Below are 12668 nucleotides of genomic sequence, written 5' to 3' on the forward strand. Positions count from 1 at the left end.
GGCATTTACATCTCCGGTCCATGCTCGGTTCAGCCAGCATGGCAACGTCTTAAATCAAGAAATAGCTTTCTATGCTCTACAGAGACACTCGTAGGAGCACCTCAGCAAGCAAGAGTCTAAAAGTGGCAAGCTAAAACCTGGAACTTCAATCAGTTGCTGATACCAGATGAGAGACTCTCTTCTGGGCATACAGAAGATTCGGGCAACCTGAAAGGTGCTGAACAGGCTGCGCTCTGGCACCACGAGCTAACCTTAAGAAATGGGGCTACGAAGTGGAGTCCACAACATGCAAATGCAGAGAATAGAAAACCTCAGACCACCTACTACAATGCAAACTGAACACTGCCACATGCACAATGGAGGACCTTCTCACAGCGACACCAGAGGCACTCCAAGTGGCCAGCTTCTGGTCAAAGGAAGTTTAGAAAAATGCCAAGTTTTTTAACTTTATGTTTTTAAATACATTATAACTGTACCCTCAATTTGCTTCTGACAATTATAAATAAATAAATCACACATTCAGATATGTACTCTAAAAACTAATTGAGGACCCTTCTACACAGCCATATAAACTAGAATATCAAGGCAGAAAATCCCACATTTTCTGTTCTGAACTGGAATATCTGGCAGTGTGGACTCAGAGCGCAGTTCAAAGCAGATATTGTGGGATTTTTTGCCTTGATATTCTGGGTTATATGGTTGTGTGGAAGGGCCCATAGAATTTCTTGAAGTTGTACAATCTTCTGAAATAATAATAAAACAAACTATACACAAAAAAGTCTGTGCTTGCCACTATTCTTACTTTTTTTAGGCCTATTTAACCATTCTGCACACATTTCAAAATATGCTCTATGCTACAGACAGAACATAACTTTTATGGACGATAAAATAAAAATGGAAGAAGATATACTTGTTTTATTATGTTTCATAATATTTTACAGCTATTGTTTTATTGAGTGTTATTGCTGTATTTTTTATTCTTCTGATTCTTACAAAGTAAATGGGACCATAAATTTTAGAAATGAATGCATAAGAAGGTCCTGCCATTTTTCAGTATTTCATTTGACAAGGGATTTTGGGAATAAGTTTTTGAACCTCGACTTATGCTACCACTTACTGTTATGTATCAGAAGGTGTCTCTGCAGAGAGAATGGGGTTCGGAACAATGCTTTGCATTCCTCGCACTGAAATGGTCTCTCTTCAGAATGGGTCTGCCGATAAAATAAAAGGCAGGAAAAAAATTCAGAAAAAAACTATTGAATTATTGTAACTAGCATTGCTGACTCTGTTGAGGTATTGTCTCTTTCGACCCAAAAAAACTACCAAATGTTTAATTCCACATGCACCACTTGGTAATAATGTAGTTGGCGTTAAGCAGATGTACACTACATAAAGAAGGGTCCATATAAATATGGCCAGATTCTTTTTTTAAAAAAAATCCTTGCTTCAAGGTTTTGTTTGGTGTTTCACCGGATGCCAAAACATGAAGATTTTCCAAATCTTGCATGCAGATGTATAAGAATGCCATTGCCTCAGTTAACTCCAGCCTAGTTTTTAGGCAGCAGTTCCACTGCATCATCTGCAGTTTCAATTCTCAATTCAAAATCTGTTGGTTATTTAGAAACAGAAGTTAGAACTTAACACCAGAATTTTTGTCCATAGGTTCCAGCTAGCTAATCACTTTATTTATATTTCACCTTTCTTCTAAGCTATCGCTCAAGGCAGATTCTTTGTTTGCCACTTTTAAAACATATGTTTAAAATATATGCGAAAAAATATAAAGCATAGCTCTGAAAACACACACATTCTAATTGAACAGTATTCTTGAAAAGTTCAAAGGTAATGAGAGATATAAGCTCCTCAAAATTTTAATGCAATGGAAAAATATAGTTGAGAAAGCCTGGTGCCTCCAAATGTGGTGAAAGAGACACCAATACAAACTACCAGTTAATCTATGGAGGATTTCCAAAAGTAGACTTGAAACAAGCAGTCTTTCATTTGGTCTGCATTCAGGAGATGTGAAAGAAATGCTTTGTGGTGGTGGCATCTTGCTTCATGCCTAGACCCAGAATTATATTTAACTTAAAAGACTCAAAATTCCAAATGATAAGATCATCATGCCCATCTTAGTATTCTGGTGATTGGTTTTTGTTGTGTATTGGTTGACCAAGTTTTAATGCTGTTGTTTTATACTTTTTATGTTTATTTAATTGTGTTTTATTTGATTGATATGCTTTGCTATGTTTTATTTTAACGTATTTTTGTTCTTAATAGATTTTTTTGTATTGATGTTCTGTGAACATTTTGTCCCATGTGCAAGCTGCCATGAGTCCCTTCAGGGAGACGGAGGTGGGGTATAAAAATAAAATTATTATTATTATTCTTTTACTGACACAAAAACACAGTATGGCACAGTAAATGAGATATATATGCTGGATTTTGTATCACAAAATCACAAGTCGAAGACTTCCCAAGTGTTTAAGACTATGTGGTGTATTTTCAAATGATGCACACAGATCCAAGTAAGGTGGCCTTTTGCAGTTGACAGATCGTTGCTGTTGTTGTTCAAGGTGCAGTTAATAGACAAATGTGGTCTAAGTCTGATGTTGCCCAGGCTTTACATCAACTGCACAACAGAAATTGCTTCTAATCCCCATATAGCCATTGGAGTTACTAGTCAATTTCATATTACGAGCTGAAATACTCTAAATGATATTTGCACTTCCCAAAGATTTCACTTTAGTACAAGATCTATTGTCTTCAATGGAATACAGCTACTTTCCCCCCACTTAGATCATATGTATATATATGTACATACTGTAATTTCCAACTTATAGTGACGCAAGGCAGATGTGAAGAGGGAGATAAATCATTCCCTTCCCTATAGACTCAGGCAAAAGCATATTGCTGCAGCCTCTCCTAGTTTTTTTGTTCTTCTCCTTTTTCCATCTTGATCATACTCTGATGTTGCATGGCCATGTATGCCCTACCTACACACACACACACCATCCATTACTGGGTACATATGCAAGAACAGAGCCTTTTTGTATACAAACCAAAGAAGCTTTGTTACTGAAATTAAATATGCACTGTTTTCTGTAATATTTTTACATTGTTATTTGGATAAATGCATTTTTTTTATTTAACGTAAAAAAGTTTCACTTTGGCATAAAATATATAAAATAATGTATGCATGTGTTTGAGAACAAAGCATAGACACTGCTAATATGCCGATTACTTTTCAAGCCAAATTTATGTGTGTGTGTGTGTGTGTGTGTGCATGTGAATGGAGAAAGCATAGCCAACAAAGTGCATAGCTTATTAAAAGGAAAACAAAAATAATTTTCCAGCTCCCCTTTATCTTGAAATAACACTCCTAAGCATGCCAAGAACATCAGGTAGTAGTGATTGCATTGGGTTTTCTTCCTGCCTTTTGACTTGAATCTGCAGGTAGAACAATGTAAAAATCCAAATTGCCCAACTGTCATTTTTTTGTTAATATAAAGCTATATATGGTAACTCCCCTTCTAGAAAAAACACTGCATTTGGAAGCCACTTCTATAAGGTTGCTGTGTGTCTATGCAAAATATACATTATTGGCAGTACTACCAGCATGACTCTTTTAACTGCAGCTGGTACAGAAAAGCCAAATCATGTCTGGATATAAAGAGACTGAACTACCTTCTCACCTCAACAGGTGGATCCTCCAGAACAGGGCTGAGAGATTTGGATGATACTTTGCTGTGGGGAAGCTTGCACTGCTGCTGACTGTGCTGCACCTGTTCTGTGGATAAATAGAAGGCTTCAGTCTCTAAGGCTGTTAATTTGGCACCATGCATGACGGAAAATTGTATCTGCTTTAAATTCCCTCCCATTTACATACACATTTGGGACTTCATAGGTGATCTGCTGCCCTGGTCTTAATCAGGCTCAATTTCTATCTGGAAAACTTACTTTACAGATACAGCTCTTGCAACCACTCAATAAGCATAGTCAATGGCCATTTGAAAAACTGTACTCCAAAAACTAACTTCTCTAGATTCTTTAACATGATCAGACATTTTAAGCCTTAAAACATGGGAAATGCCACCATGTTATTAGGAAACTCTGGCATGCCTCTCTTATCATGTCAATAAACTTTCAAGACAAGCTCAAGCACAGATGAAGCCACATCTAAATTGAATTCGGCACAAAAATATAACTCCAGAACACAAATGTATAGGCTATCAATTTGGAATTCCTGAAGTGCATCAAATTCAGTTAATTCAACTGCGACACTCCTCAAACAAACAAAGGTTGCCTTTAATTATGTAAACAAGTCCTTTGTTTCATCTGGAATAGTTCAAGCATTGCTTGGCCATTTCGTAGCCCTTTGCAGGCTTTTCCTCCCCTGAAAGAACTATTTCATATTTTAGACTACGAACCATCACTGGAAGAAGTGTTTAGAAACTTCTTACCCAATGCCTTTGCCAAAATACATACGGTGTTTGCACACCAGCAAGGTTCCTCCTAGCCAATTGTTGGCATTGGCTTAGAGAGATCATGTAAGTTAGAGCCAATGCATAGAGTAAGAGGCTTTAAAATATATGCCTTCTGCACAGAGCAAAAGGATAAGCGCTTTTATCAGCCTCCACATGTGAGGTGTATTGTTTAAATTGGCTCTCAGTTAAATACAGACAGAATGTTGTTGATTGTGGTTACAGAGATTCAGAGAAAACGGTGTGCTAATTATACATCCAGCAGGGTTCTTCATAAGTAAAGGCCCTACTCCATGACAAGTTGGTTTGGAAACAGAGTGGTGCATCCAAAAGCTGTTTGCAATATATATGAGCGCCTGCCTGAAAATATAAATTCAGTGGCTTCTGGAAGCACTCCTAAAGGAAAGGCAGCTAGTTCCACAAGACTGGAAGACTAAACATTCCTCGCTAAAGTCAAATAGGCATATATTCTTTGGCATTGAAATCAATGATGAGAAGCTGACTGAACTGGGAACTGGTGGCACTGTTTTAAAATGGTGCCACACCTTCCTGGATAGCTAGATTATTGTTAAGCTTCATGGCAATTAGTTCTTGGGGGAGTCCACCCCCCCCCCCCCACATTTTATTTTAATATCTACATGTCATCACTGGAGTTCATTAGGGGTATTCCTGGATGAGTTGTCATCAACATACTACTCTACCTGTCCTTTTTTATATCTAATCAAGACAAGGCAATAGACATCCTGAACTGGTGCCTGAGATGGGGATGATAGTAAACAAACCAATACTCAATCCAGAGTTGTGAATGGTGTTGGTCATTCACTTGCCAATTTGAGTGGTGTTTAAACTGCTCTTCAGTGGACCACACTCCCACTTAAGGATCAGGTGTCCAATCTGTGCTCCATCACTGTTAGGTAGTCCATCATCTTAAAAGCACCTTTTATTACCCTGGATTGATTACTATCTATAATTTACTTACTGAAATAGCCTGGCAACAGTTGGATCTTGGTTGGATTGCTGCATTGTGTTGTATCTAAACCCATCTCTGAAAATAATTCAGAAATGCAATTTTTTCTTAAATCGGTTAATGGCTATGATACCAACAGGGAGTGATAACAGAGGTTTATCAATGGCACTGGCATTTAGGCTGTTACCAGGCCTAATCCAGTTTGTTTAAAGTTCAAAATGATTTCAAACCAGATTTGCTAAAGAAACTATCTAACCATCTTCAAAGTGCCCTCAATGGATGAAATTGGAGTGGAGTGCCTATAACTGTGAGGTAGATCTCTGCTTAGATTTATGTTATCATTCAGTGCTTCATGAAAAAAAATAATCTCGGAAGTATTTTATTTTTTTATGGTGACTAGATTTTTTTCAATGCCTTTTATATATACACTTCACTACTCTTATGATTGTTGTGGGCTTTTCTTAAAAAAATCATGAGCCAGTCTGAGATTGCTTTGTTTGTATAACATCATGAAAGAAAAAGAGTTTTAAATTCTTAAATTCATTTTATCATTCTTTTTGGGAAATTCTTCATCACTACTTCTACATATCTAAAGCAATATGGATTTTCTATTTCTATTACAGCTACTTTCTTTTTTTCCTACTCTGTTTTTCTCTTTTGAGATACTTTCAACACTTTATATATGCAACATTTAAAAAGAGGGGCAGGAATGACCTTGGAGGTGTCTATGGATAATGCCGGTTCTTCGACTTAGAAATGGAGATAAGCACCCCACCCCACCCCAGGTCAGACATGACTAGACTTAATGTCAGGGGAAATCTTTACCTATTATTGTTGTTGCTGTTGTTGTTGTTGTTATTATTATTATTTTACTGACACAAAAACACAGCATGACACAGCAAATGAAATATATATCCTGGATTTCATATCACAAAATCACAAGACAAACACTTCTCAAGCATTTAGGACTGTGTGATGCATTTTTGAATTAAGTGCAAATCCAAGATGATGACGACGACGACGACGATGATGGTGATTATTATTATTATTATTATTATTATTATTATTATGCCTAGCTGGGTCCTTAGCAAGTAGTTCCATTTTCAAACAAATAGAACTTCTTAGTTTTAAATGAAACTCTTGCAATACATAAAAATTAAAGTGTGCATAATTAAGATTTCAATCGCTAACTATAACATTCCAGTGAAAGTGCCTAGTAACTTACACATGACTGAGTGAGTTGAAATCATCAAGTCCTTATCATAAAAGCGCCATGTTCAACTACATCAATTACAGCACTGCATAAACTTGGAAACTATTCAAGCACTTGTGTCAGCCAAGAGCATTTTATTCTAACACTTCAGCATATCACCAGATTATACAGCCACAAAAATATTGGTAAGTTTCAAAAGCAGTATTTCCAAAAGGGCACAATCCCAATATCCTGTTTTTCATTAAACATCCTTAAAACCGTATTTCTAATACTAAAAAGAACAGTAGAGCTATAACTCCTTATTTACCCTTTAAAAGTAAATTTTCAGCTCTGCTCTAACTCCAGATTTCACGTGGTCTGACCAGTAATGTATCCAGTTATTTGAAAACAATTACTAGAAAAAAGAACTGAATTGTATATATACAAAAATGTGTTATCACGAAGCTATTGCTTTTCCTTAAAGAAATCTCACAAAATAAATCTTGATTTGTGTAGTGCTTATCTTAACTTAACTTCTGTCAAAATGAAGAACCTTTTGTACCAAATGTGGGAGGTGCGTTGTAACAATAGTACAGGATTTTGCATTTGGATGCTACGAATTACTTGCTTCTACATCCAGGATAAAGTTTATCTGGGGGTACAGGCTTGAACCCTGGTCTCTGACCTTTTACAAATGAAGAATTACACCAAGAGAAAATACAAAACAAGAGCAAAGGAGATTACACAAAATTGGCAAGTTTGCTCAGGTCTAGGCTGAACCAGACCAGTTTGAATCTGCATTATATGGCAGCATAGACCCAGCCTTAGACATTATATGTTCAATCATTCATCTGCTTTGCATTTTAAAAGGAAATTAGCTAGATTTTACAATGAATTACAGCTGAGAGGAGCTGCACCTGCCATCTGCTGCCCAACTTATTCCTGGTACAATGCTTCATGCTTCATGCACTTCTCCCTAATCATGTTGTGAAATAGTGAATCCAGGTTTTACTCTCAACTGTAAAGGATGCCAATCTTGTTTTAGGGATTAGGATTTTGCATCTTGGACACCTCATTTAAAGCTCAAACTGGGAACAGATATATTTCCTGACCAGCATGGGGCCACCAGCCATTATTGCTCACTTTTGGTAACAGTGCCGAACTAGGGTCAAAGGGAGAAGCTGTAAGTGACATAGTGTATGGAAAAAGCTATGCTATTGTATACTTTATTTTAAAAGCTGGACACACTCAGTTGTTAGATATTATCCCAGATGGCATGCAACATAAGCCAAACAGAAAAGGATCTTTGATGGAGCTAAGATACCCAGTCTACTTCCAATGTACTTTTTTCCAAACCATAAGCAATGATATACCGTCTTATCTGGTCCATGTACCTACAGGCCTTTCTCTGGTTTAACTCATGGTCCAAGAAGGGCCACTTGTCATCCCATCACTCCAGGATGAGGTGCCTTGCCTGATCACTTCAAAGGCAACTAGCAGACTTTTTATTAATTGCAATAATGGCAAAGGAATGGTTCCAGTCACTTGATCTTTCTGGTTACTTCCCTCTACAACATTTCCAGTTCCATGTGGCCACCAAACACTTAACCAACAAATGTGGTTCTAATAATTAATATACAATATCTACTTTCACCCTGAATTCTAAACTGGATTGCCAGTTCAGGATCGTCCCAGGCCCTATGGTTTCTGAGTCTAAACCTAAAACCTACAGATACTGTAGATGCTGCTGATGTTCTAAAGCATTATGCATTAAGATGTTCACAGCCTGCCATTCACACACACATTTTCCTGTTTGGATATTAAGACAGAAATCTTAGCTAAGGGCTGTTTCCATATCAATGTGACATGAGAAGGCAAATTCTTCTCACTTGAGGATATGTGAAAAGGAACAGCTATAATCCATCACATGTGGGGGGGGGGGTCCCTTACTGTGCTGGGCCTCCTCTTTAGCCACAGATCCAGATGTATCCCATCAGATGATGCAGGCCATGCTCCTGCTTCATCAGCGGGATAAGTCTTGAGGAAGCATCAAAAGAAGCTTCCTCACCAGCACTGTGAGTCTCCCATCTTTTGGTTATCTCCAATGGAGTTATGTGTGTTTATTTACATTTTCCCATCTGATATGGAAGCGCCAACACACCAACATTCCTTGACTAGATTCTGCCACCCTTCCCCCATGTGATAGGGGAAGGAGGGAGGGCACATGACTCACAGTGAGTTGCCACATGTGCCTTTTGTTTCACCGGTGATTGCTGGTGAAACGGGTGTGTGTGTGTGTGTGTGTGTGTGTGTGATCAATGTGATGAGGTCCTTCATCTCGGCTTACTTACTTATAGCTTCTGAATGAAAACAGAGTGGAGACCTACTACCACAATGACTATTAACAGAAGTTGCATTAATAAATTATGTTCAGTCCCAGATAGTGTAGAAAAGTGAGTTGGAAATTTGCACATAGCCCATTTCTGAGCAGAGAACCCACTAAAACTGAAGAGTTTGTACTCCTTTTTCTCAACTGGAGATAACCTATAAAACCCTGAGATCTGGCAACTCTAGTTACAACCAGCTCATGAACGATACGGGAGATAATATACTTATTCCTTTATTTCCAGACAGTCAGCATATTCATCAAGTATTGCTATTCTTGGATGCTATATATTTAACTCTATCATGAATATATACTTACTTCATAATTGTTAACTTCAAATGCAAAACACTAAAGAAGCTATAACGTTTTCATTCTGAGCCTAAAACTAAGAGGTTTAGAAATCTTATTGAAAACGGATGAATTACAGTTCATTTTTACTTGCCATCTGGTTTCTGAGCTTTCGGCCCATATTGCTATCATGTTTCTCCAGTCTTATCTCTGAAACCACAAGGATTAAAAGAGAAAAAGAAATCTGAGATACTCAGGCTTCTGTGAGAAACACTGTAGTTCATTTCCTGCTGTTGATAGCAATTCTTATATACTTTTTACAAATATGGAACAACAGGGGAGGGGGCGTTGCAGGAGGATTATCTACTTTTAAAGAAATTTTAGTTCCTAACACTGTACAGAATATCCATAGCCTAAGAGTGCCTAAACCTGGCAAAAACCTCAGAGAAAGGGCCAAATAATATGCAAGTATGGTGGAATCAGTGCCATAATTGGCTTTTTGCCTCATAGGGAGACCTGCAAAGACAGAATGATTGGGCAAAGTCAAAGTCAACGTTTGCTCAGTCTATGCAATTTATAAAATCTGGAGGAATCCATTTTGTGTTGTTATTGACATCTGACTTCAAGGCAACCTTAAAGTGAACCTATTGCAGGGATTTCTTGGCAAGATTTGTTCAGAGAAGGTTTGCTTTTGCCTTTTTCTGAGGCTGAAAGAGTGATTTACCCAAGGTCACTCAGTGGGTTTCTATAACCAAGTGGGAATTCAAACTCCCAAATCACAGTCTAATGCTCAAAACACTACATCATGCTGGCTCTTTTCAAATTTTCTTAGAGGTATCAAAAATAGGTTAACATTATTTATCTGCACAAAATATTTTCTGTCATATTTCTGTTTAAAAACAGTGTCATGGATTGCCTCATAAATGAGCAGAAAGTAGGCTATGGCCCTTTGGGAAACAACTGGTCTGTATGCAGCATCCATTTTATACCTGTTGAGGGCACATAACAAGAATAAGTTACACCTGGCAACTTGATTTATCCCTAAGAGACCCCAAGTAAACATCCTGCTTTGTAAATTGAGAGCTCCTGATAGAACACAAGATTTCTACCTTGAAGCGTGAGTAAATGCCAGAAGTCAGTCTACTCTTCATCGCCATAATTCAGTGGTTCTCAACCTTCCTAATGCTGTGACCCCTTAATACAGTTCCCCATGTTGTGGTAACCCCCAACCATAACATTATTTTTGTTGCTACTTCATAACTGTAATTTTGCTACTGTTATGCATAGAAATGTAAATATCTGATAGACAGGAGGTATTTTTATTCACTGGATCAAATTTGACAGAAATACCCAATACACCCAAATTTGAATACTGGTGGGATTGGAGGAGAGGGGTTGATTTTGTCATTTGAGAGTTGTAGTTGTTGGGATTTATAGTTCACTTACAATTAAAGAGCATTATGAACTCCACTAACAATGGATTTGAACCAAACTTGACACACAGAACTCCCATGACCAACAGAAAATAATGGGCATTGGTAGGCATTGACCTTGAGTTTTGGAGTTGTAGTTCACTTACATCCACAGAGAGCTGTGGACCCACACAATGATAGATCTGGACCAAACTTGGCACAAATACTCAATATGTCCAAATGTGAACCCTGGTGGAGTTTGGGGAAAATAGACTCTGACATTTGGGAGTTGTAGTTTCTGGGATTTATAGTTCATCTACAATCAAAGAGCATTCTGAACCCCACCAACAATAGAATTGAGCCAAACTTCCCAAACAGAGCCCCCATGACCAACAGAAAATACTGTGTTTTCTGATGGTCTTTGGCGACCCCTCTGACACCCCCTCACGACCCCCAGGTTGAAAAAATAAGAAAAAATGCTTTCTGTTTTCTTTAAATTCAGAGGCAACTGCTTAGAGGGCTTTCATACATTGGCATGTAAATGCAGCCCCCTTTTGGGTTGTGTATCTGTGTGTATGCACCCATATACATACAGCCATTACATCTGCAAGCTATGATTGTGCTGGGTATGCAAGCTGCTCTATCTTTCAACAGGCCCATGCATCCTGTCTGCGTTAGAAAGAACAGTCAGTGTTGTTTCACCCTGCAAGAAGCATTCTGGTTATTATTATTACTTTCATATGATTTATGGCTAAAAATACAAGAGATGGTGCAAAGATCCGGTGCCAAATTCCCAGATGGCATATAACATGAGCCAAACTGTGAAAAATACGTAAGTATTGGTATATCTGTTTCATCAAGTGTTGGGAGGAGGGAGGGGTGAAGAGGGAATAAGCAGGAGAGTTCTAAAGACTAAGCAGGAAACCAGCCAGATAATTTTTTACAGTCGCAATTCTGAAGCAGCAGCAGTCAAGGGTGCAGCCACGCCATTGAAAAAGTAACCCAGGGTCAACCGTAATGACAGGCATTATTGAAATTAGGACAGGCAGATTGGAGCTTAAAGCACACAGCTTGGGGTCTCTTAGCAGAGGCTGAGTGTGAAGTTCCGCTATCCTTTCAGGTCAGACTTTCTTCCACCACTAGCCCTTCAACTGAAATGCAATTCAAACTCTAATCCTTTTCTTGGTAGTCAAAAAGATACTGAATGACTGCAATATAAATACAGGTTTCCCACTTTTTAAATAAAAAACAAAGGACTAGTTTGGGTTGATTAAAAGAAACACCAAACAATAACCAGGAATCTATTATCTTGCTTTCTAGGCAATCTGCAACAGAACACTATTTTTGAAGATTCAAAGCTCATGTTTCTAAGCATGCCAAAGCATTCCGATCCATCCCTGAAATGAGCAACAGCTGTAAATCTAAGCCTGGCAGAGCTGTAAACAACAACAGCAGAGTGGTTTTCTTATGTTTTTTTTTTTACCTTCTTGTGATTCTTGTAAACATTTCTGTGGGCAAATCCCTTTCCACAAAGCTTGCATTTATAGGGTTTATCTTCACTGTGTATAATTTTGTGTGCAGTCACTTGATCAAGTCGTTTGAAGGACTTATGGCAAACCTCGCAGGTGTAGGGGCGTTTTTCTGCAGAAAATGAGTGGGGAGGGGGGGACATTTAATCTCCTGTTTATACAGGGGTAGAAGATGAAAGGCAGAGACAGCCATCTCCTCGGAAAGATTTCTGGCAATGAAGTCAACCCAATTACAATTAAACCAATTAGAAAGACATCTAATGCCCTTTACATTACACAGTTAAGTTGCTTCATTAAAGTGTAAGCTATAGCGCATCTCGAGAAATTGGCACGTTCTTTGCAACAGTCATGGCAAAAACTAAGTTCTGATTAATTAGCTTAAATCAAAAGAGAATGACTTCAAAGAAGGAAAGCCT

The 12668-nt window shown here is 38.0% G+C and overlaps 1 protein-coding gene across 2 annotated transcripts in view; it reads right to left on the reverse strand.

Moving 5' to 3' along the window:
- The window catches only part of PRDM5 (PR/SET domain 5), a 94340-nt gene that overhangs the window by 40066 nt on the left and 41606 nt on the right, over positions 1-12668 (reverse strand). Inside the window, exons 10-11 of one of the 2 annotated variants that reach the window (XM_060779002.2) lie at positions 3690-3784; positions 1118-1211 (exon numbers count right to left, since the gene is read on the reverse strand). In XM_060779002.2, coding sequence (XP_060634985.1) covers positions 1118-1211; positions 3690-3784 — 189 coding nt within the window. Of the gene's footprint in view, positions 1-1117; positions 1212-3689; positions 3785-12206; positions 12365-12668 lie in introns of both variants that reach the window. The other variant, XM_060779001.2, reaches the window with a different exon arrangement.

The sequence above is a fragment of the Anolis sagrei genome, chromosome 5 (assembly GCF_037176765.1).
Source record: "Anolis sagrei isolate rAnoSag1 chromosome 5, rAnoSag1.mat, whole genome shotgun sequence".
Lineage (NCBI taxonomy): Eukaryota > Metazoa > Chordata > Lepidosauria > Squamata > Dactyloidae > Anolis > Anolis sagrei.